Consider the following 24,461-nt stretch of genomic DNA (forward strand, 5'->3'; position numbering starts at 1 on the left):
ATGTGCAACAAATAAAATAGTACTCAATCCATCGTTTTTGAATTGCAGATGCTCCCTGAAAAAGTATATTTCACAAAAAAAAAAAAACACCCAGGGGCCAGATTGGACCCCCTCGTGGTCAGTTGTGATTCACCTCATAACGAATTGTGGGAAGATAAACTGATCCTAGATCTGTGCCAAAGGGTAACTTCTAACCTGAGCATGCCATCCATGTAGGCTAACCAACATCAGTGCCAAGAGATTGTAGTCCATCTATGTGACAGACACTGCAGCAAACAGCACCACCTACTGGTTATCTGGTAATGTTCACATTCTATAATAATATGCTTCCAATCAGAGCAGTTACATAATGCCTGAATGCATGGAGAAGTCACAACATGCCATCCTTTATATGATGAAAGGGAACAAAAAGTGGTTCACACGCCCCACTCCCTAACCTCATCTCCACTACCGCAGCAAAACAAGTCAAACTGTCCAGGACTTATTTAACAAACAGCCTACAATAGAGCACCAAACCAGAGACTGACTGATCCAAACAAACACTATCCTCATGTGTGAGCTCACGCACTTTTGTGCAAACACAGACATGGCACGTTTCGGAACAGATTTCCCTATACAGTGTCTTGGGCAAATATTTTATGGAATACATTGTCTGATGTGTAGCTATGCACACACACACACACACACACACACACACACACACACACACATGGTTGGAGCTACATAATCACTCTGCATGACATGTAATTTCCACGAGTAGTCTCTTATTCTCTTTACAGCCTGTGACTCAACCAGCCCATCGTCCGGAAACCACAGACTGTGTGTGTGTCTGCTCTCTGTCTCCACACCCTCCCAGCCTACACTGGTGTCTTGTCCAACTATACCTTGCTTGGGGGACCAGGATTATTATATATCTTTTTAATTATTAACTAGGCAAGTCAGTTAAGAACTAATTCTTATTTACAATGACGGCCTACCAAAAGGCAAAAGGCCTCCTGCGGGGACGGAGGCTGGGATTAAAAATACATATCAATTAAATAAAAATATAGGACAAAACACATCACGACGAGAGAGACAACACAACATAGAGACCCAAGACAACAACATAGGTACAAACATTATTCAGCACAGACAACAGCAAAGAGTAAAGACAACAAAACATTACACAAAGCAGCCACAACTGTCAGTAAGAGTGTCTATGATTGAGTCTTTGAAAGAAGAGATGGAGATAAAACTGTCCAGTTTGAGTATTTGTTGCAGCTCATTCCAGTCGCTAGCTGCAGCGAACTGAAAAGAAGAGCGATCCAGGGATGTGTGCGCTTTGGGGACCTTTGACAGAATGTGACTGGCAGAACAGGTGTTGTATGTGGAGGATGAGGGCAGCAGTAGATATCTCAGATAGGGGGGAGTGAGGCCTAAGTTCTAGAGGGGGGCAGAATTGTGTCTCCATCTATGGGAGTACAACATAACATATGAACTGTCTAAGCAGTTCCCACAATAACTGTCCGAACAGCTAGAGACTTAGCCGACATGCCCAGACCATCTTCCCTCACATCAACATGAAATTGAATTAAAGCTACATAATTTCTCAGCTATGCAGGTCTAACAGAGAGGGGTAGGGTCAATTTGTTCTGCTCATGACTCCTGCCTCTGGAATGCCATGCCAGTGATGACGCGAGGAGTGGTACTGTCCCTGTACTCCCTGTGCTCTAGCGTTATGTATTTTACAAACACAGCCCCTTCTGGTGCAGTAACAACTGGGAGGGCTTTTAAAAACAGTGGTCTGTCAAAATAAGTCCGCCCCACATTGAGCCATTACATTTTCTAACAGTAAGAGGGGAATGATGTTACACATACTTAGTTATTCCTGAAGCAAGATTTGTAACAATCAACAGGCTCTCCATTACCCAGCGTGTAGAAAATCTGCTCCGATGTCAAATCAAGATCGCTATCCCTGACACTTGTCTGTATTTTTTTTAAGGATAACTCATAAATGATCTAAAAATATAAGTTTATACATTAATTCATTCATTCATTGGCACGGTCTGCAAAGACAACGAGACACACCCTGGTCTCCCTCAACAAACAGAAATAACTAAATTACATACGTACTAGCTCAGGTGCATCCTGTTTCCGTTGGTCATCCTTGAGATGTTTCTACAACTTCATTGGAGTCCACCTGTGGCAAATTCAATTGATTGGACTTGATTTGAAAGGCACACACCTTTCTATATAAAGGTCCCACAGTTGACTGTGCATATCAGAGCAAAAACCAAGCAATGAGGTTAAAGGAATTGTCAGTCAAGCTCCGACGAGACAGGATTGTGTCGAGGCACAAATCTGGGGAAGGATACCAAACCATTTCTGCAGCATTGAAGGTACCATACTGGAAGAAGTTTGGAACCACCAAGACTCTTTCTATAGCTGGCTGTCTGGCCAAACTGCACAATTGGGGGAGAAGGACCTAGGTCAGGGAGGTGACTAAGAACCCAGTGGTCACTCTGACAAACCTCCAGATTTCCTTTATTGACATGGGAGAAACTTCCAGAAGGACAACCATCTCGGCAGAACTCCACCAATCAGGCCTTTATGGTAGAGTGGCCAGACTCAAGTCACTCCTCAGTAAAAGGCACGACAGTCAGCGTGGAGTTTGCCAAAAGGCACGTAAAGGACTGACTGAGAAACAAGATTCTCTGGAGGAAACCTGGGACCATCCCTACGGTGAAGCATGTCGGTGGCAGCATCATGCTTTGGGGATGTTTTTCAGCTGCAGGGACTGAGAGACTAGTCAGGATCGAGGCAAAGATGAACAGAGTAAAGTACAGATATATCCTTGATGAAAACCAGATACCCGAGAACCACTCCAATTTGCATACCGTCCCAACAGATCGACAGATGAAGCAATCTCAAACACACTCCACACTGCCCTTTCCCACCTGGACAAAAGGAACACCTATGTGAGAATGCTGTTCATTGAACACTGAACTGTAGTCAACACCATAGTGCCCACGAAGCTCATCACTGAGCTAAGGACCCTGGGACTAAACACATCCCTCTGCAACTGGATCCTGGACTTCCTGACAGGCTACCCCTAGGTTAAGGGTAGGCAACAACACATCTCCCACACTAATCCTCAAAACTGGGGCCCCTCAGGGGTGTGTACTTAGTCCCCTTCTGTACTCTCAGTTCACCCATGACTGTGTGGACACAGCAGTGGGAGGCCTGATCACTGACAACGATGAGATTGCCAGTTCTCTGACCTCCCTATAGGCTGTGTGGTGCCAGGACAACAACCTTTCCCTCAAACTGACCAAGACAAAGGAACTGATTGTAGGCCCCCATGATCATCAACAGGGCTGGTCCTAATCCAGGCACTTGTCATCTCCCGTCTGGATTACTGCAACTCGCTGTTGGCTGGGCTCCCTGCCTGTGCCATTAAACCCCTTCAACTCATCCAGAACGCCGCAGCCTGTCTGGTGTTCAACCTTCCCAAGTTCTCTCACGTCACCCCGCTCCTCCGTTCTCTCCACTGGCTTCCAGTTGAAGCTCGCATCCGCTACAAGACCATCGTGCTTGCCTACGGAGCTGTGAGGGGAACGGCACCTCAGTACCTCCAGGCTCTGATCAGGCCCTACGCCCAAACAAGGGCACTGCGTTCATCCACCTCTGGCCTGCTCGCCTCCCTACCACTGAGGAAGTACAGCTCCCGCTCAGCCCAGTCAAAACTGTTCGCTGCTCTGGCCCCCCAATGGTGGAACAAACTCCCTCACGACGCCAGGACAGCGGAGTCAATCACCACCTTCTGGAGACACCTGAAACCCCACCTCTTTAAGGAATACCTAGGATAGGATAAGTAATCCCTCTCACCCCCCCCCCTTTAAGATTTAGATGCACTATTGTAAAGTGACTGTTCCACTGGATGTCATAAGGTGAATGCACCAATTTGTAAGTCGCTCTGGATAAGAGCGTCTGCTAAATGACTTAAATGTAATGTAAATGGCTGTAGTGGAGCAGTCGAGATTTTCAAGTTCATCGGTGTCCACATGACCAAAGAAGTATCATGGTCCAAACACACAAAGAGTCGTGAAGAAGGCACGACACAACCTTTTCCCCCCCAGGACACTGAAAAGATTTGGCAAGGGTCCCCAGATGCTCAAAAAGTTCTACAGCTGCACCGTCGAGAGCATCCTGACCTGTTGCATTACCGCCTGGAATGGAAACTGCTGGGCATCTGACCATAAGGCGCCAGAGGGTAGTGCATATAGCCCAGTACACTTGTGCCAAGCCTCCTGCCATCCAGGACCAATATAATAGGCAATTTCAGAGTTAAGCCCATTCAATTGTCAGAGACTCCAGTCACCCAAGTCATAGACTGCTTTCTCTGCTACCGCACGGCAAGCGGTACCAGAGCGCCACATCTAGGACCAAAAGGCTTCTTAAGAGCTTCTACCCCCAAGCCATAAAACTGCTGAACAATTAATCAAATGGCCACTGGACTACTTACATAGTTTATTTTTTTACTTTAGTTTATTTGGTCAATATTTTCTTAACTCTTCTTGAACTGCACTTTTGGTTAAGGGCTTGTAAGTAAGAATTTCACAGTAAGTTCTGCACTTGCTGTATTCGGCGCGTGTGACAAATAGTTTGATTCGATTTACTCCAGAGTGCTCAAGACCCCAGACTCTGCAAAGCTGTTATAAAGGCAAAGGGTGGCTACTTTGAAGAATCTCAAATATATTTTTGGTTACTACATGTTCCATGTGCCATTTCAGTTTGTCTTCACTATTATTATACAATGTAGAAAATAGTAAAATAAAGAAAAACCCTTGAATGAGTAGGTGTGTCCCAACTTTGACTGGTTACTGTATATAAATGTGATTTCAGTATTTTATAAATTAGGGTAAAAAAATAATAATTTTTTTGTCATTGTGGGGTATTGTGTGTAGATTGATAAGGGACAAATACTACTGAATCATTTATAGAAGTAGGCTGTAACAAAATGTGGAAAATGTCAAGGGGTCTGAATACTTTCTGAAGACACCGTGTGTGTAATGTAATGTGTGATATATATTTTATACGAGTGGGTGCGAACACACACACACACTAATCCCGTGCACTGTCCCACAGTTCAGCACTGAAATGAAAACGCTGGGAACATTTTTGTTTGACAGAAGAGGGAGGCTTTTTGACAAGCGTGGAAACGGCTGGAATGGTGTGAACCACGGCTGTTTCCAGTGAATTGGTTGTGCTCCGTTGCCATTTTCTGTAAACACCGAAAACAAAACGAGGCAATTTGATAATGTGGCTTTGGGCTGGTCTAGGGCGCCTTGCCAAGTAGCCTAATATTGATAGTCAATATCACTAATTAAACAGCACGACCACATCAGTTGTGCAACTCGCGGTTTGAAAAAATTGTTAATACAAACCAACATTATTTTGACAAGGCAACTACAACTTATTGTGTAAACAAAAACGTGTGTGCAAATTTGACAAATAATTTACTATAAATTGCGAAATGGAAAGCAAACAATGTGCTAGAGGAAAGGAAAATAGTGCAAAGTTTGTAACTCTTACCTCTCGGTCCAACACGCGAAACCTCGCCTTGTTATTTTATCCGTAAATTTCCCGAATTGACCAAATAAATCAACATCAAGAGTCTCAATCAAAAAGCGGTTGGACTGTGTTGTAGAGTCCAAAACCCTGAAGTAGCCTATCCAGAGTTCAGTGGAGCAAATATTTCCGTTAAGTTTTTTTTTTTTTTCGGCTACGGCCCAAAGTCAAGTCTCCTCGCGATTTGGAGTGGAATTCACCAGCTGACAGCGCTTCAGAGACTGTGACGTAGGTCAGACATTGTCGCGTTCAAACCAACTCGTAAATCTCAGACTTCTGACTTAAGTGCGTTCAAGACAACTATGTACTCGGGAAAAGACAAGCTCAGAATGGGAAAATAGTTTTGAACGGTAATCCACGTCGGAATTCCAAGTCGGGAACTTGGATATCTTTCGAAAGAGATTCAACTTTCCCAATGACCGAGGTCATTATTTGACCAATGATATTTACAAGGTCGCAGACGGTTATCTTCTGCCTTGTTCCACCAATCCAGTAAATGTGGATGCGGAGTTAAACTGGAGTAACGCCTTGCTAACGTTCAAAAGCGGAAGTCGTGTCACGGGCTCTCGTTCCATTTAACCTGAAAACCAGAACATTCGGTTGTTGTGGACTCGCAAATGATATTTGTCAACAGAATATATTTTCCCTCAACTTGTTCCCTCATTGGTCCAAAAACCTACAGCACAATGAATGCATTTTTTTTTACTGATCTGTGCTGTGGTTGACTCACGCTAATGTCCTGTTTAGCAGACCAGTCAAAAGCTCAAAACTTAAGCAAAACAGTTGTCACTATGCTCTGAAACGTCTTAATTACCAACCAGTGGTCTTAATGCAAATCATGAGAGCATTAAAGATGTATATCAAATAATCACTTTGTCACCTTTAGTTTACCACAGCTCTGATCTATAGCGGCTGGCACACTGGCAGTAGGATGCAGGAGGACAATCTCTTTCTCTCTCTTTACCCAATCTTCACTAAGCCAATATTTTTATTATTATTTACAAGCTACTTACATATAATGCATTCACCCGCATACCTATAACAATATTAGGCAAATCATCATCTATAAAAGATTCCTCTTCTTCATTGTCAAAAATCAATCTGAATCTAACAAGGGAGCTTACGTATCCAGTTGTATTCAGCATATATTTTAACCAATATATATATATATATATATATATATATATATATATATATATATATATATATATATAAAATATATACAGTTGAAGTCGGAAGTTTACATACACTTAGGTTGTAGTCATTAAAACTTGTTTTTCAACCACCCAAAACTATAGTTTTGGCAAGTCGGTTAGGACATCTACTTTGTGCATGACACAAGTGATTATTCCAACAATTATTTACAGACAGATTATTTAACTTATAATTCACTGTATCACAATTCCAGTGGGTCAGAAGTTCACATACACTAAATTGACTGTGCCTTTAAACAGCTTGGAAAATTCCAGAAAATTATGTCATGGCTTTAGAAGCTTCTGATAGGCTAATTGACATAATTTCAGTCAATTGGAACTGTACCTGTGGATGTATTTCAAGGCCTAGCTTCAAACTTAGTGTCTCTTTGCTTGACATCATGGGAAAATCAAAAGAAATCAGCAAAGACCTCAGAAAAAAATTGTAGACCTCCACAGGTCTGGTTCATCCTTGGGAGCAATTTCCAAATGCCCAAAGGTACCACGTTCATCTGTACAAACAATAGTACGCACGTATAAACACCATGGGACAACGCAGCCATCATACCGCTCAGGAAGGAGACACGTTCTGTCTCCTCGAGATGAACATACTTTGGTGCGATAAGTGCAAATCAATCCCAGAACAACAGCAAAGGACCTTGAGAAGATGCTGGAGGAAACAGGTACAACAGTATCTATATCCACAGTAAAACGAGGTCGATATCGACATAACCTGAAAAGCTGCTCAGCTAGGAAGAAGCCTCTGCTCCAAAACCTCCATAAAAAAGCCAGACAGCGGTTTGCAACTGCACATGGGGACAAATATCGTACTTTTTGGAGAAATGTCCTCTGGTCTGATGAAACAAAAATAGAACTGTTTGGCCATAATGACCATGGTTATTTTTGGAGGAAAAAGGGGGAGGCTTGCAAGCCGAAGAACACCATCTCAACCGTGAAGCATTATGTTGTAGGGATGCTTTGCTGCAGGAGGGACTGGTGCACTTCACAAAATAGATGGCATCCGGGGGTTTGAAAATTATGTGTATATATTGAAGCAACAAGTTAAAGCTTGGTCGCAAATGTGTCTTCCAAATGGACAATGACCACAAGCATACTTCCAAAGCTGTGGAAAAATGGCTTAAGGACAACAAGTCAAGGTATTGGAGTGGCCATCACAAAGCCCTGACCTCAATCCTATAGAAAATGTGTGGGCAGAACTGAAAACGTGTGTATGAGAAAGGAGGCCTACAAACCTGACTCAGTTACACCACCTCTGTCAGGAGGAATGGGCCAAAATTCACCAAATTTATTGTGGAAGGCTACCCGACGCGTTTGACCCAAGTTAAACAATTTAAAGGCAATACTACCGAATACTAATTGAGTGTATGTAAACTTCTGACCAACTGGGAATGCGACGAAAGAAATAAAAGCTGAAATAAATCATTCTCTCTACTATTATTCTGACATTTCACATTCTTAAAATAAGTGGTGATCCTAACTGACCTAAAACAGGGAATTTTTACTAGGATTAAATGTCAGGAATTGTGAAACTGGGTTTAAATGTATTTGGCTAAGGTGTATGTAAACATCCGACTTCAAATGTGTTTGTGTGTGTATGTATATATATATATATATATATATAGCTTTCATTTCCAAAATGGTTCAGTGTGTCTGATACTTTTTCAGTTGAAAAAGACACCAAAAGCACATCCAGTCGACTGAAACATGTCAATGTTAAAAACAGTCTCATAAAAACATGAACTATGGGCATGATCCCTGAGCGTTACACTTAAGGGCTGAATTCAATCCGTATCGCAGAAGTATCTAGGAAGATCTGCATTAAAATGTAAAGGTAATTTTTGATTGAGCCGACATATGCAGCATTTACCGTGAATCTAGTATCCGAGAATGCGGGAACATTGCCTTGAAATTGAAAACAAGCTATAACGCAGATCTTCTGCAATTTCCTACTTCTGCGATAGGGATTTAATCTGGCCCTAAATCTTCTAGTAGCACCTAGGCGTCTATGACATGGTGTTTAAAAATAACCCACTCTGACAACCCACTGTGTCTATGACCTTAGCTCACTGATAGATATGGGAAGGGGTTGTAAAAGTTAAGTTAAAATGTGACTCCTACCACAAGTATGCACACACACCCACAGCCTAAGATGTAGCACAATGTTGGACAGAGGTTAGTTCTGAGGCTTGCTCAGCATTGTTTTATTCCCGCCTTTTTTATTCTGCCTTTTCCCGTTTGGTTGAGACGGACACAATGAACACTTCCTCTGGCTTTCTGCACCTCTTCCTGCTCATACACACTCATTTCCACATCTTACTTACACACACACACACACACACACACACACACACACACACACACACACACACACACACACACACACACACACACACACACACACACACACACACACACACACACACACACACACACACACACACACACACACACACACACACACACACACACACACACACACACACTTCGAAACTCAATAACTCAGTAAAATCATTGAAACCCATCTGTGCTCCTGCTGTGTCAGACAGGAGGACACATGGCAACGACCCTGAATTAGTCAATCAGATATCGACCTGTGTGAGGCATCATGGCGCCATGGAAACCAACACAGGACCACTCACTTCTCAGAGTTCAGATAAGAAAATGTTTTTTCCCCCATATTCCTCAGATAAGAGAAACAGATGTTTTCCCAACAATTAAATGCTAAGCATTCTTTTAGAGTGAAAGACTAGTGTTCACTCTTGTGGCACAGACTACAAAAGAAAATGGCTAAAGAAATATAGAAACCAGCAACGTCTAGGTTTGGTTAAGGCCATATTGCCTCTGTCACAGGTCCTTGGGGAGAATGGCAGTACATAGAAGCAGGAAGCAGTAGCAGACCTGGAGCTAAGCCCCCTGGGTAATGGAGTTCTATAACCATAATGGCTCCTTAGGTTTATGAAGCATCAATAAGGTTGCACATACATTTTTGGACATATAAATGAATGATATGTACCCATTGATTCTTGAAGAATATAACTTAGAAATGTCTCATGAGTTTAGTTCAACTGTCGTACCATTTCACAACCCCAAATATAAGCTTGTTTTACTTCAATGTTTATCAGCAAAGTAAACGTAAACAAACGCTATATAGCCTCAAAAGAAGCATAACACTACATTTTGATATCATGGATGGTCATTTTTTGACAGTGGTTACATTTCTTCAGCCCCATCCCTCAGCTTTTTATCGAAACAGGGGCAGAAGTACACTTTCTTATTGTTTCAACTGCTAATTGCCACTTTAAGGCACTAAAACGTATTTAACACACACAACATTTACATTTACATTTACATTTAAGTCATTTAGCAGACGCTCTTATCCAGAGCGACTTACAAATTGGTGCATTCACCTTATGACATCCAGTGGGACAGTCACTTAACAATAGTGCATCTAAAACTTAGGGGGGGTGGGGTGAGAGGGATTACTTAACCTATCCTAGGTATTCCTTAAAGAGGTGGGGTTTCAGGTGTCTCCGGAAGGTGGTGATTGACTCCGCTGTCCTGGCGTCGTGAGGGAGTTTGTTCCACCATTGGGGGCCAGGGCAGCGAACAGTTTTGACTGGGCTGAGCGGGAGCTGTACTTCCTCAGTGGTAGGGAGGCGAGCAGGCCAGAGGTGGAGGAACGCAGTGCCCTTGTTTGGGTGTAGGGCCTGATCAGAGCCTGGAGGTACTGAGGTGCCGTTCCCTCACAGCTCCGTAGGCAAGCACCATGGTCTTGTAGCGGATGCGAGCTTCAACTGGAAGCCAGTGGAGAGAACGGAGGAGCGGGGTGACGTGAGAGAACTTGGGAAGGTTGAACACCAGACGGGCTGCGGCGTTCTGGATGAGTTGAAGGGGTTTAATGGCACAGGCAGGGAGCCCAGCCAACAGCGAGTTGCAGTAATCCAGACGGGAGATGACAAGTGCCTGGATTAGGACCTGCGCCGCTTCCTGTGTGAGGCAGGGTCGTACTCTGCGGATGTTGTAGAGCATGAACCTACAGGAACGGGCCACCGCCTTGATGTTAGTTGAGAACGACAGGGTGTTGTCCAGGATCACGCCAAGGTTCTTGGCGCTCTGGGAGGAGGACACAATGGAGTTGTCAACCGTGATGGCGAGATCATGGAACGGGCAGTCCTTCCCCGGGAGGAAGAGCAGCTCCGTCTTGCCGAGGTTCAGCTTGAGGTGGTGATCCGTCATCCACACTGATATGTCTGCCAGACATGCAGAGATGCGATTCGCCACCTGGTCATCAGAAGGGGGAAAGGAGAAGATTAATTGTGTGTCGTCTGCATAGCAATGATAAGAGAGACCATGTGAGGTTATGACAGAGCCAAGTGACTTGGTGTATAGCGAGAATAGGAGAGGGCCAAGAACAGAGCCCTGGGGGACACCAGTGGTGAGAGCGCGTGGTGAGGAGACAGATTCTCGCCACGCCACCTGGTAGGAGCGACCTGTCAGGTAGGACGCAACATCAGTGAGACCATGAGGGAGTGAGGGACAGAAGGGGTACACAGAATATCCCAGAATATTAAAGGATAAATCTGTAAAGGGAACTTTTCCGAGGGGGACATATGTCATGTTCACGTCTTGTCGGAAACTCCAAAATTTCCGACTTGCTTACTCATTATAAAAAAGATGGTACCTTGCTTACTCATTATAAAAAAGATGGTACCCGAGTTTCCCACCAATGGGAAGCTCTATGCAAATAACTTAAGTTAATTTTGTCTCGGAGGTCCAGTTTCTAACATGAAGTGAACGCGGCAATAGAGAGAGAATGTTTTTTTTAACCATTTCGGTCTGAAGTCTCAATGTCAATATATACCAAGAAGAGCATAGAAAAGTAGTGGAGGACCACAACATTTCTTCCCCTTCTCTTTCTGTCTATTTCCTTTTCAGTCTCCTATTTCTTCTCAATCTCCTCCTCTTCCTCTCCAGTTTTCTGCTTAATGGACAGGAGCTCCTCGCTTTTGTGACGGCATGTCATGAGGATGAGCATCATGCTGTCGGTCGTCTCGGGAAACCACATTTTCGTCATCCTCGACGCGAAGATGTGTAGGGGGGATGGGGGAGCGACGGTACACCATCGGGGAGGGAGGAGGTATGTGGAGTCCAGAGGACTGGGGGGAGAGGGGGTTGGGGGTGAGAGAGAGAGAGAGAACAAAGATTGATTTGATTTTTAATCCACCCACAAAGAGAGAGAGAGAGAGAGAGAGTAAGAGGGAGGGTGTGAGAAGGGAGAGAAGGGACAGACACAGAGGCAGCTGTTTATGACACTAGGTGTGTGCATGTAAATGCATGCGTGTACTATTTACCTCAGTCTCAGTAGGTTTGTAGCCCTCTTTCAGCTTGGCAAAGGTGCCCTTAATGCCTGCCTGCTCTGTAACCACCAGGGCTGCTTTCAACAGCTTGGGGGTCTCTGGCCTGTCTGGGATAATCTCGGCAGTCTCCTTCACCTCTGCCTTTTCCTCTGGCTTCTTATTCTTAGTCAGCATTTTCCTAGAAAGGGAGAGAGGTAGGGAAAAGTTTTGGTCAGTCAGACTGAAGTGAACTGTTTAGATATGGTCTCACTGTGCATATACACTGTGTACATTGATGCATTTTGTGGGCTTGAAACATTTAGGCACACACACATATATATACACACACACATATACACACACACACTGCACCGCCCTGTCCTCACTCATGAGATAAATTGATGCCACGGATGAGTTAGAGTAGGTCATGAGACTGTCTGTTTATCCGGATCTGATTCCCTCTGAACTTCTGCCTGCCTCTCACTTAAACCAATAATACTTCATCAGGAGCTCAAACTCCTCTTAACCATTATCAAAGAGAGAGAGAGAGAATTACAGCAGAGAGGGAAAGAGATCGAGATAAAGAACGGACGAACAGACAGAGGGAGAGGGTTAGATGGATGAAGAGATGAAGCGGAGAGATAGAAGCTTGGTAAAGAGAGAGAAAGAGAGAGAGCGCACCTTTTGCCTCGCTATCACGTGAGCAATCACAAGATCGGTGTACAATATGTCGTGGGATATGTGTTGGCTGTGTGTAGGTTATCCATCCCCTCCACCCTTCCCTTCTCCAAGACTCATATCCCACAACCCAGCCTTTCCATTTGACCTCCCTCCTCGGGCCTTTTGGATGTGTCCTATGTAAGAAGAGAGGGATAGGGGAAGTGGAAAAGGTAGAAAGTTGGATTCGAGAGGTCACCCCCTCACTTTGTTTCTGGGACTCGGGGTAGTGCACCAGGATGTCTGAGAGGTCCCTCTTATCTGGGATGAAGAGGTTAGCGAATCCGCGAGCCATCACGTTGGCAGTGCGTCTGTTCCCCCCGCCCCCTGCCAGCAAGCTGTCCAATTCAAGGACATATATGGGTTATACGCCAAACAAACACTAAACACATGCTTCATGCTTAGGGACATGCTAGAGGCAAGCTAGAGGTATAGCATGCACATTGTTTCACGCATGAGCGCTGAAACAGGTTCATTGGGATTGTGTACAATGTACAGCCCTTAGATATTCCAAAACATGATACTGTATATGAGGAAAAGATTTGGACCAGGGATTAAGGGGGAGCTCTCACCTGATTTCTCCAAACACAGAGCCGGCCCTGATTGTTACAAACACAGTTTTCAAATCAGGTCCTCCCACCACCTGAACCGCCCCCTGCTTGATGATATACATCTCCTTGCCGATCTCACCCTGCCCACACTGGACACACAGCACATTATAGCAGGTCATAGCAAACACGCACAGGTGCAATTAGAGGTATCGTTTACAAAGGGAGAATGGACCATGTGCAAGTGATTTAGGCTAAGCTTGGGGTAAAGCTGTGATGGGAGGGTGAGGGCATCACTCCACAGGCCTACCTTTTTACAGACAAAGTCCCCAGGCAGGTATGCCACAGACTCGAGCCTCATCAACATGTCAAATATCATCTGTCTGTCACAGCCCTGGAATAGAGAGAGAGCGAGAGAGAAAGAGAGAGAGAGAAATAGGGGGGGCAGATATAGAGGCAGGGAATAGAGAGACATGAAAGAGGGAGTTTAGTACAATTGGAGAAATAAAAAAAACACGAGAGAGAGAGAGAAGAAGAAAGAGTACAGTATGTATTATTGAAGATTTGACAAAGATGAGGGCTGCAATGTCTGAGTGTCTGCATTAGACTCCTAACCTCCCCTTACCTGAAACAGGGCCACTTTATTGACAATGTAGTAGTGAACATCCACAGCCATGTCCACCCTCATCTTATCTGGCAGCTGGATCAACAGCTCCTGCTCCTCTGTAGGGAGAGAGAGAGACAGAGAGAGAGAGGGATAAAGGTAAGGAGGGAGACAGATGGACAGAGAGAAGGAGAGAGATAGGGGGATGGTGAGTGAGCAGCTAGGCCCATAACAGAAACAGCCTCTTTGTAACGTTTTCACATGCAGCACTTTCACAACATTTAGCCAACGTTCCTCACCCAGCATGCCCTGTATCTTCCAGGTGTAGTCGTGCCAGGTCTTCACTCGGTTCTGGACCTCTTTGGGGATGTGGTAGGAGGTCATGTACTTGATGGTGTTGTCCATGCAGGCCCGGTAGTAGTTCTGTCCTGCTGTGGCAGCCCCCGCCACATCTCTCATCTGGTACAACAGCAGAACAACAGGCCTTATGTTCAGTAGGCATGAAACGTAAGAAAACGCTCAGAAACAAGAACATACCAGCCATCAAGACACACTTTTTTTTCCATTTTCTGTTGAAAAAAAGTTTTGCTACAGCGTGCCTTAATGAACCTACCTGACCCATCCTGATGGAGAAAGCAAAGACACCAACAAAGTAGTTGACGAGCTGGAATGTGATCTCGAACACGTTGGTGGGGTCCGGGAGACCACCGATTGTGATCACGGTCTTTACAGCAAAGTAGTAACACCGGATATAACTGGGCACACAGACAGACAGAGATAAGGTGAATGCACCAATTTGTAAGTCGCTCTGGATAAGAGCGTCTGCTAAATGACTTAAATGTAAATTTAGAGTATACACACAGATGTCAGACAAATACATGCACACACACATCTGGGATAAATACACATTTTAAAGGAGATAGCAGAAGAGGACTTAGAAAAAGCTGTTTTGTATTGTGGTAATGTGGTTGGAATGAGGTTTTTGGCTGTTTATAGTGACTGTGTAGCGGTATTCTCCTCACCTGTTCCCTCTGCCGTCGTAGACCCACTTAGTGGACCCCAGCCCCTCATAGTCAGAACCCCAATAGAACAGACAGGCGTTGATGTGGAGAGAATACAACAATTAGGAAGTGGTCAGGATCCCTCTGAGAGAGGGAGAGAGCGAGAGGCGGGGGAATGAGAAAAAGTTATTTGAGCTCAGTAAGGGCTACAACACCCTCTGCTGGCTAAATATGCGTATTGTGTTTTGAGTGTGTTGGCTTCGTTTTCTCTGCTGAGTGTTTACGTGCTGAGCGAATGTCCTGTGTAGAGTATGTATGTGTGGTTGATGATCAAAATGTGTTCAATGTGTCCCTCTCTGGTACCTGTAGATGTAGGCTTTCTTCATGACTGCTTCCAAACGGTCGCTGAACTCAAAGAAAGCCATGTACTGAAACAGAGAGAGAGAGAGAGAGAGAGAGAGAGAGAGAGAGAGAGAGAGAGAGAGAGAGAGAGAGAGAGAGAGAGAGACAACAGAGAGAGAGAGAGAGAGAGAGAGAGAAAGAGAGAGAGAGAGAGAGAGAGAGAGAGAGAGAGAGAGAGAGAGACACAGAGAGGCGTCAATAATCAAACACTAATCACTAAGATCTAAGCACTACAAAGAATGTATGTGTATGTGTGTGTACCTTCAGTAGGCGGGGGAATCTGAGGAGAGAGTTAACTCCAGTAAAGTTGTAAAATATCTCCATGGGGAACATACTGATTACAATCCATCTGAAAGACAAATAATTCTATAACAAACCAACACTCCTCATGTCCATCTTAGAAATATAGAGTTACTTATCTACTAGCCTAGTCAACAAGGAGAAACAGTGGAGCTTCAGCCTCACCTTGAATTCACTCTGTTGTCATGTAGCTGTCACTCTGTAGGAAAATATAAGAAATTAGAACATCATTTTGTTCCTTGTATTTATAAATATGTACATGTATGTGTGTTTTAGATTTTTTTTTGGGACTCTGTGTGTATGACTGTCTGTGATGGCATATATTTTCTAGTAATACTTGCCATAGAGGGCCTGTTTGTGTGAGGGCCTGTTTGTGTATATGTGAATCTCTGTATACGCATGTGCATATGTGGTTGCCTACAGGATACACGAGTATCCAGATCCCCTTACCACAATATCTCCTCTGCGTACAAACTCCAGGCGGGGCTGAAAGACCAGGATGTCGTTGATGTGAACAAGGTCACAGGTGTAGTCCATTAACAGCCACCAGTAGATGTTGTCTGCAGTCTGGTAGGGGAAGGCCCGGCGCACAGGGATCAGCCACACGTTCCAGTTCCACGCCATCATCACAAAGCACAGCCACACCACGTAGACCAGGTCTACAGGGAGACGAAAGGCACAAACAGAGCAGAGCAGAGTCAACTACAACGTGAATATAAAAACTCAGTGGGGGATAAAAGGCATATTATGATTTCATTACATTAGTATCAGGGCCGAAGATCAGGTTGGTAAAGATAGTTCATATTTTATTGTCAAGATCCAGTTGTGATATGAGACTGTAACAGGCGCACTCATTCGCCAGTTGGTCATGTCGGTAAAGTATTGTGTTGTATAGGAATGTATAATGGTACAGGGGTATATGGTAGTCAAATTGGTGAGGGATGCTATCCACTATTATATAGTTTGGGTCCTGGATACTGATTGGCTGAAAGCCGTGCTATATTAGATTGTATTCCACGGGTATGACAGCAAATTATTTATTTACCATTCTAATTATGTTTATAATTGCGAAAAGGCACCTCTTGGGTTTGTAGCATATGGCTAATATACCACGGCTAAGGGCTGTATGCAGGCAATCTGCGTTGCGTCGTGCCTAAGAACAGTCCTTAAACGTGGTATATTGGCAATACACCACACCCCCTAGTGCCTCATTGCTTAAATACAAAATTACTTGTTCATTGTATAATTACAGTGCCTTGCGAAAGTATTCTGCCCCCTTGGCATTTTTCCTATTTTGTTTCCTTTTAGTTTATTTAGTTTATTTTATTTTTACAGAGACAGTGCACATTAATCAACATTTCAGTAAAAGTGCCGGTTTTAGCCAGCCGGCTAATTTTCAACCGCAGTAACCTGGAATTAAAATAGATTTTGTGGGGGTTTGTATCATTTGATTTACACAACATGCCTACCACTTTGAAGATGCAAAAAATATTTTTAATTGTGAAACAAACAAGAAATAAGACAAAAAAATTGAAAACTTGAGCATGCATAACTATTCACCCCCCAAAAGTCAATACTTTGTAGAGACACAATTTGCAGCAATAACAGCTACAAGTCTCTTGGTATATGTCTCTATAAGCTTGGCACATGTAGCCACTGGGATTTTTGCCCATTCTTCAAGGCAAAACTCCCAGTCCCTGCCGATGAAAAACATCTCCACACCACCATGCTTCACTGTGGGGATGTTGTTCTCGGGGTGATGAGAGGTGTTGGGTTTGTGCCAGACACAGTGCTTGCCTTGATAGCCAAAAAGCTCAATTTTAGTCTCATCTGACCAGAGTACCTTCTTCCATATGTTTGGGGAGTCTCCCACATGCCTTTTGGCGAACACAAAACATGTTTGTTATTTTTGTCTTTAAGCTATGGCTTTTTTTCTGCCCACCTCCATAAAGCCCAGCTCTGTAGAGTGTACGGCTTAATGTGGTCCTATAGACAGATACTCCTATCTCCTCTGTGGAGCTTTGCAGCTCCTTCAGGGTTATCTTTGGTCTCTTTGTTGCCTCTCTGATTAATGCCCTCCTTGCCTGGTCCATGAGTTTTGGTGAGCGGCCCTCTCTTGGCAGGTTTGTTGTGGTGCCATATTCTTTCAATTTTTTAATAATGGATTTAATGGTGCTCAGTAGGATGTTAAATGTTTCTGATATTTTTTATAACCCATCCCTGATCTGTACTTCTCCACAACTTTGTCCCTGTCCTGTTTAGAGAGCTCCTTGGTCGTCATGGTGCCGCTGGCTGGGTTAGTGGTGTTGCAGACGCTGGGGCCTTCCAGAACAGGTGTATATATACTGAGATCATGTGACCGTTCATGTGACACTTAGATTGCACACAGGTGAACTTTATTTAATGAATTATGTGACTTCTGAAGGTAATTGGTTGCAGCAGATCTTATTTAGGGGCTTCGTAGCAAAGGGGGTGAATACATATGCATGCACCACTTTCCGTTGTAATTCTATTTTCATTTTTTTTAACAAGTATTTTTTTTTTCATTTCACTTCAGCATTCTGGACTATTTTGTGAATGTCCATTACATGAAATTTAAATTACAGGTTGTAATGCAACAAAATATGAAAAATGGCAAGGGGGGTGAATACTTTTGCAAGGCACTACAACTTTAAACATCTGCTATCTGAGCAGCTAACCGATCGCTGCAGCTGTACATAGTCCATTGGTAAATAGCCCACCCAATTTACCTACCTCATCCCCATACTGTTTTTATTTATTTACTTTTCTGCTCTTTTGCACACCAGTATCTCTGCCTGCACATGACCATTTGATCATTTATCACTCCAGTGTTAATCTACTTAATTGTAATTATTCACCTAACCCTACTGTGTTATTGACTTGTTTATTGTTTACTCCATGTGTAACTTTGTGTTGTGGTCTGTTCACACTGCTATGCTTTATCTTGGCCAGGTCGCAGTTGTAAATGAGAACTTGCTTTCAACTAGCCTACCTGCTTAAATAAAGGTGAAATAAAAAATAAAAAAATAAAATAAATAAATGTTGATAACCAGTTTATAATAGCAGTAATGCACCTCAGTCATTTGTGGTATATGGCCAATATACCATGGCTAAGGGGTGTACCAAGGCACTCATTGCGATGAGCATAAGAACAGCCCTTTGCCGTGGAATATTGGCCATACACAGTAACACACCTCCTCGGGCCTTAGTGCTTAAGTATAATATGTTATAACTCACCAGTATAGATGCTGGATGGGAAACGATAGTCCACTATGGGTTGAAGCCAACTAGGAAGTGGGAGCATTTTGTGAAGTTTGAGGATTTTGATACAAGTCCCAGTACTCCTCCGCCTCTTCCTCCTCCACCGTGCCTGGGATGTCCTTCATATCCTCTTCTGGGGGCAGGGGAGGAGGGGGTGCCTTGGCTGGGGCTGGGAGTCAAAAGTTATAGGTTATGTGAAAAAGGATGTGGGTCAGGTTTGCATTTGTGTATTTTAGAAAATCGTATGGCAATTGTCTATTTTGCTTGTTGTAAGGTCAAGGGTCAGGGTCACAAGTTAAAGGTCAAGTTTCATGGTAACCTACAGGCTTGGGGGCTGTCTTCCTCAGAGTCATCAGGGTCCATCAGTTTTTCCTTCTTGTGGACCGTCCTCGCCTTAAACAGCTTGACCAGTGTAGTCACTCCCTCTTGGATATTCACACTGCCATAGCTGGCCACTGATGCTGGACGATCCCTGCAGTATATGACATCATCAGTGAGTGAGCGAGTGTGTGTGTGTGCAAGTGTAAATGCGTGTTTGCATCACAGGAGTTTGGTGGCACCTTAATTGGGGAGGACGGGCTCATAGTAATGGTATCAAATACATCAAGTGCGTGGCTTCCATAACGAGGGGTGGCAGGTAGCCTAGTGGTTAGAGTGTTGGTCCAGTGAACTGCAAGGTTGGTGGATTAAATCCCTGAGCTGACAAGGTAAAAATTGTTCTGCCCCTGAACAAGGTAATTAACCCACTGTTCCTAGGCTGTCATTGTAAATAATAATTTGTTCTTAACTGACTTGCCTAGTTAAATAAAGATGCAAATATATATGATTGATTCCAGCCATTGTTAAGAGCTGTCCTCTGCTCAGCAGCCTCCACTGGTTTTGCATGCATGTTGTGCATTTGCCTGTGTGGCATCACTCACTCATCTTCCACAGTCAGGAGGCCGGTCTGCATCTCCAAATCATCAACAACACAAACATCATCCTCTTCAGCACTTCTCTCTTCTACCAGGAGGAGCAAGCCCCTGAGGGGAAGGCGAAACAAAGTTAGGCAATAGGAGACAAAGAGAAAAGGGCAGAATAGCTGCACAAACAAAGCTGCCATAACTTACTCTGTAGCCACAGCTTTGCTGAATGTGTGAGAAAAAGAAAGAGAGTAATATTAGGGTCATCCTAGGAAAATCACTACAGAGCAAGTCTGTACAGCTAGACTCAGCAAACTGTATATCAACTGTATTTTGATTTGTTTGGCACTTTTTGGGTTGCTACATGATTCCATATTTGTTATTTCATAGTTTTGATGTCTTCCCTATTATTCTATAATGTAGAAAAAGTTTTAAAAAATAAAGAGGCTATTGTCATTGATGTGGCACAACACGATACAGCATTGCACAACACAGAACAGAACAGCACGGCACAGGACATTTCACCCTTTAGAGGGTTCGGGTTCACCTTAGCAGTGGGTGGATGGCTGCTGCTCTTCCCGATGAAGCAGGGTGGAATGTAGAGAGCATGATGGGAGAGATGTGGAGGTCGGGGGTCAAGGGGTGAGGATGGGGTCAGGAAGTCTCAGGATAGGTGAAACTTGATTTGGTGCTCTGAGGAGAAGGGTGATCTCATTTGACACTCATTTTATGAATCTAACTACAGGTCTGCAGGGAGGGGAAGGCGTTGGGACAGAGGAAGGGAGTGCTACTCCTTGGAGGCATCCTCCTGGGGTTGGGGTTGGGACACTGTGTTTGGGTTAAGTCTGTTGAGGATAATTTGGCAGTACTGTTGTGCCTGCTTGGGTAGCTTGGACATGTCATGTTTTAGCAGGGTTAGCTTTTCTGTCAGGGCGAGCATAGACAGTTAGGGAGGGGTCAGGTTGTCATAGCATAGCAACTGGGTGAGACTGTCGAGGCACTGGCAGACGTGGGGTATATGCACAAGCAGGCTCCTAATTGGAGAGCAACTGGAGGGCACTGGGTGGAGGCACCGTCAGACAGCCAATCAGATCAAAACAATCGAGCAAAACTGGAAGTCATGATAAGATCGAAAATGTTAGAGTAGTAGTTATTAGTTATAGTTTTAATGTCTGGTAGTTGTACCGTTATATAAACTATAAATACAAAAGTATGTGGCCACCCTTTCAAATTAGTCAATTCGGCTCTTTCAGCCATACCCGTTGTTGACAGGTGTATAAAATCAAGCACACAGCCATGTCATTTTAAGATTCATAGACAAACATTGGCAGTAGAATGGCCTTAATAAAGAGCTTAGTGACCTTCAACGTGGCACCATCATACAGTAGGATGTCACCTTTCTAACAATTCAGTTCGTCAGATTTCTGCCCTGCTAGAGCTGGCCCGGTCAACTGTCAACTATTATGAAATGGAAATGTCTAGGAGCAATAACAGCTCAACCGCAAAGTTTTAGGCAACACAAGCTCACCGGGTTCCAAACGGCCTCTGGAAGCAACGTCAGCACAAGAACTGTTCGTCGGGAGCTTAATGAATTGGGTTTCCATGGCCGAGCAGCCTCACACAAGCCTAATATCACCATGTGCAATGCCAAGCATCGCCTGGAGTGGTGTAAAGCTCACCGCCATTGGACTCTGTAGCAGTGGAAACGCGTTCTCTGGAGTGATGTATCACGCTTCACCATCTGGCATGCCAGGAGAACGCTACCTGCCCCAATGCATAGTGCCAACTGTAAAGTTTGGTGGAGGAGGAATAATGGTTTGGGCTGTTTTTCATTGTTCGAGCTTAGTTCCGGTGAAGAATTTTTTTGCGCGATAGCATACAATGACATTCTATACGATTCTTTGCTTCCAACAATGTGGTAACATTTTTGGGAAGGCTTTTTCCTGTTTCAGCATGACAATGCCCCCGTGCACAAAGCGAAGTCAATACAGAAATTATTTGTCGAGATTGGTGTGGAAGAACTTGACAGGCCTGTACAGAGTTCTGACCTCAACCCCATCGAATACCTTTGGAATGAATTACAACGCAGACTGTGAGCCAGACCTAATCGCCCAACATCAGTGCCCGACCTCACTAATGCTCTTGTGGCTAAATGGAAGCAAGTCCCTGCAGCAATGTTCCAACATCTAGTGGAAATCCGGGGTTGAGGTCAAGCCCCATATACTACTCACCACTGCGACCTGTATGCTCTCGTTGGCTGGCCCTCGATACATATTTGTTGCCAGACCCACTGGCTCCAGGTCATCTATATGTCACGCCTTGGTCATTGTATTTTGTGTTTTTGTTATATGTTTGGGTAGGCCAGGGTGTGACATGGGTTTATATGTTGTATTCGTATTGGGGTTTGTATTATTTGGGATTGCGGCTGATTAGGGGTGTGGTATAGGTTTGGCTGCCTGAGGCGATTCTCAATTAGAGTCAGGTGCTTATCGTTGTCTCCGATTGGGAACCGTATTTAGGCAGCCTCAGTTTCGCTTTGTATTTCGTGGGTGTTTGTTCCTGTCTTTGTGTAGTATTCACCAGATAGGCTGTAATTAGTTTCACGTTCCGTTCTGTTGTTTTTGTAGTTAGTATCAGTTATTTAATGTACCGCGTTCTTTCATTAAAGTCATGAGTAACCTACACGCTGCGCTTCGGGTCCGACTCTCTTCATTCAACAGACGAATGCCGTTACACTATAAGTATTTTCTAGGTAAAGCCCCGCCTTATCTCAGCTCACTGGTCACCATAGCAACACCCACCCATAGCACAGACTCTAGCAGGTATATTTCACTGCTCATCCACAAAGCCAACACCCCATTTGGCTGCCTTTCCTTCCAGTTCTCTGCTGCCAATGACTGGAAAGAATTGCAAAAATCACTGAAGTTGGAGACTTCTATCTCCCTCTCTAACTTTAAGCATCAGCTGTCAGAGCAGCTTACCAATCACTGTACCTGTACACAGCCCATCTGTAAATAGTACACCCAACTACGTCATCCCCAAATTGTTATTTTTTTGGTTGTTGTTCTTTTGCACCCCAGTATCTCTTCTTGCACATCATCATCTGCACATCTATCACTCCAGTGTTAATGCTAAATTGTAATTATTTTGCCACTATGGCCTATTTATTGCCTTACCTCCATAATCTTACTACATCTTACTACAATTGTACACACTGAACATAGATTTTTCTATTGTGTTATTGACTGTACGTTTGTTTAGCCCATGTGTAACTCTGTGTTGTTGTTTTTGTCGCACTGCTTTGCTTCATCTTGGCCAGGCAGCAGTTGTAAATGAGAACTTGTTCTCAACTGGCCTACCTGGTTAAATAAAGGTGAAATAAAATAAATAAATAACAAGCCTTCCCAGAAGAGTCGTGACTTATAGCAGCAAAGGGGAGACCAACTCCATATTAGTGCCCAAGATTTTTGGAATGAGATGTTCGATGAGCAGGTGTCCATAAACTTTTGTCCATGTAGCATATGTGCACTACTGTTCAGCATTGATGAATATTCTCATATTACATGAAGCAGGAAGACTCACCTTCACACCCTCCTTCGTCGACACCTTCCTCTTCCTGTAATGAGAGCAATGAACAGATAAAAACCATTCTCCAAAGTAATAGCATTGGTAACACAGATGTAACTACAGTGTAATAACAAGGTTACCTGTTGACAGTTAAAATGTTCCCTACCTGAGGAGTGGCAGTAGGTGGAGCCTTCTGGGTGGCTGGTTCTGGCTGGTCGGTCAATGCTGGGGCCTATGTCGCTGGGGGAGACTGTTTCTTTGTCGGTTCTGGCTCTGGTTCTGGCTCTGGTTCAGGGGAAGACTCTCTGGGGGTAGACACTGGGAGGCTTGGATCGACTGGCTCTGCCTCTGCCTTAACCTCGGGCAACTCCTCAGCTGGACATACATCCACCAGGCACCTGGAGAGGGAGTGTGGTCCAATCAGTGCAGCTTTACTGTGTGAGATAGCCAATAGGAGTAGCGTTAAAACACTGAGAGAACCTATCAATACAGTCTTAGTGCTGGAAGTGAAGCAGAGAAAATAATCAGGACAAACACACATCCACCTAGCTCTGGTTCAGGGCGTTAGAGCTGCTTGCTAGAAGGATCAGCGTTAACATAGGCATATGCACTCTGGGCATCCAGAGTAAGAAAATGTCTCACAATTGCAGATAATTAATTCTCCACTGGTAAGGAAATGATTTATATCTGTCACTGAAACAGATACAGCCATAACTCAACAACAATGTTGACAGATTGTTGTTCCCTGTTACACAACTCACTCTGAACCCATTGGGAAATCTCTCTGAAGTTCTCTAAAGCCTTTGTGGTCTCCTACTTCAGTGACTGTGATTGTAAATTAAGTGTAATATACAGTGCGTGGTCTCACCTTCACAACAAATAATCCTCAACTCTAATCCTGGAGATTAACGGTTGGTTTGGAGGAAAAACGTCTGAGTTTGATATGAACTCGCGAGACTAAGTCATTCTTAATAGTCT

The 24,461-nt window shown here is 44.0% G+C and overlaps 3 protein-coding genes across 3 annotated transcripts in view; all 3 read right to left on the bottom strand.

The window, feature by feature from the left end:
* The window catches only part of LOC124033944 (kinesin-like protein KIFC3), a 67,166-nt gene extending 61,052 nt beyond the window's left edge, over positions 1-6,114 (bottom strand). The window contains exon 1 of the mRNA XM_046346468.1: positions 5,575-6,114. The gene's annotated coding sequence lies outside the window, so the exon portion shown is untranslated. The remainder of the gene's footprint in view (positions 1-5,574) is intronic.
* Positions 6,115-11,345: 5,231 nt separating this feature from the next.
* LOC124032966 (cyclic nucleotide-gated cation channel beta-1-like) lies at positions 11,346-15,455 on the bottom strand. Its single transcript, XM_046344910.1, has 9 exons — positions 15,394-15,455; positions 15,052-15,153; positions 14,643-14,784; positions 14,329-14,488; positions 14,051-14,148; positions 13,736-13,819; positions 13,450-13,577; positions 12,176-12,359; positions 11,346-11,980 (listed from the first exon to the last, which is right to left on the bottom strand). The coding sequence occupies exons 1-9, from the start codon at positions 15,453-15,455 to the stop codon at positions 11,807-11,809; spliced, it is 1,134 nt and encodes a 377-aa protein (XP_046200866.1). The 3' UTR covers positions 11,346-11,806.
* Positions 15,456-15,693: 238 nt separating this feature from the next.
* On the bottom strand, positions 15,694-19,153 carry LOC124033185 (cyclic nucleotide-gated cation channel beta-1-like). Its single transcript, XM_046345149.1, has 4 exons — positions 18,991-19,153; positions 16,183-16,391; positions 15,898-15,931; positions 15,694-15,781 (listed from the first exon to the last, which is right to left on the bottom strand). Exons 1-3 carry the CDS (start codon positions 19,055-19,057, stop codon positions 15,905-15,907), a joined length of 303 nt encoding a protein of 100 aa, XP_046201105.1. The 5' UTR covers positions 19,058-19,153; the 3' UTR covers positions 15,694-15,781; positions 15,898-15,904.
* Between the last annotated feature and the right edge of the window lie 5,308 nt (positions 19,154-24,461).

Source organism: Oncorhynchus gorbuscha, linkage group LG04, assembly GCF_021184085.1.
Source record: "Oncorhynchus gorbuscha isolate QuinsamMale2020 ecotype Even-year linkage group LG04, OgorEven_v1.0, whole genome shotgun sequence".
NCBI classification, from domain to species: Eukaryota; Metazoa; Chordata; class Actinopteri; order Salmoniformes; family Salmonidae; genus Oncorhynchus; species Oncorhynchus gorbuscha.

What these genes read in the sequence shown, in the direction of transcription:
- LOC124032966 (XM_046344910.1), bottom strand. Translation starts at nt 15,455, where the DNA reads ATGGCTTTCTTTGAGTTCAGCGACCGTTTGGAAGCAGTCATGAAGAAA. An exon ending in AAGAAAGCCTACATCTACAG is followed by an intron (nt 15,154 to 15,393) that starts GTACCAGAGAGG and finishes GACCACTTCCTA; the next exon opens with ATTGTTGTATTCTCTCCACA. An exon ending in TACGACGGCAGAGGGAACAG is followed by an intron (nt 14,785 to 15,051) that starts GTGAGGAGAATA and finishes CTGTGTGCCCAG; the next exon opens with TTATATCCGGTGTTACTACT.
- LOC124033185 (XM_046345149.1), bottom strand. Translation starts at nt 19,057, where the DNA reads ATGCTCCCACTTCCTAGTTGGCTTCAACCCATAGTGGACTATCGTTTC. An exon ending in CCCATCCAGCATCTATACTG is followed by an intron (nt 16,392 to 18,990) that starts GTGAGTTATAAC and finishes GTCTCCCTGTAG; the next exon opens with ACCTGGTCTACGTGGTGTGG. An exon ending in TACGCAGAGGAGATATTGTG is followed by an intron (nt 15,932 to 16,182) that starts GTAAGGGGATCT and finishes ATTTTCCTACAG; the next exon opens with AGTGACAGCTACATGACAAC.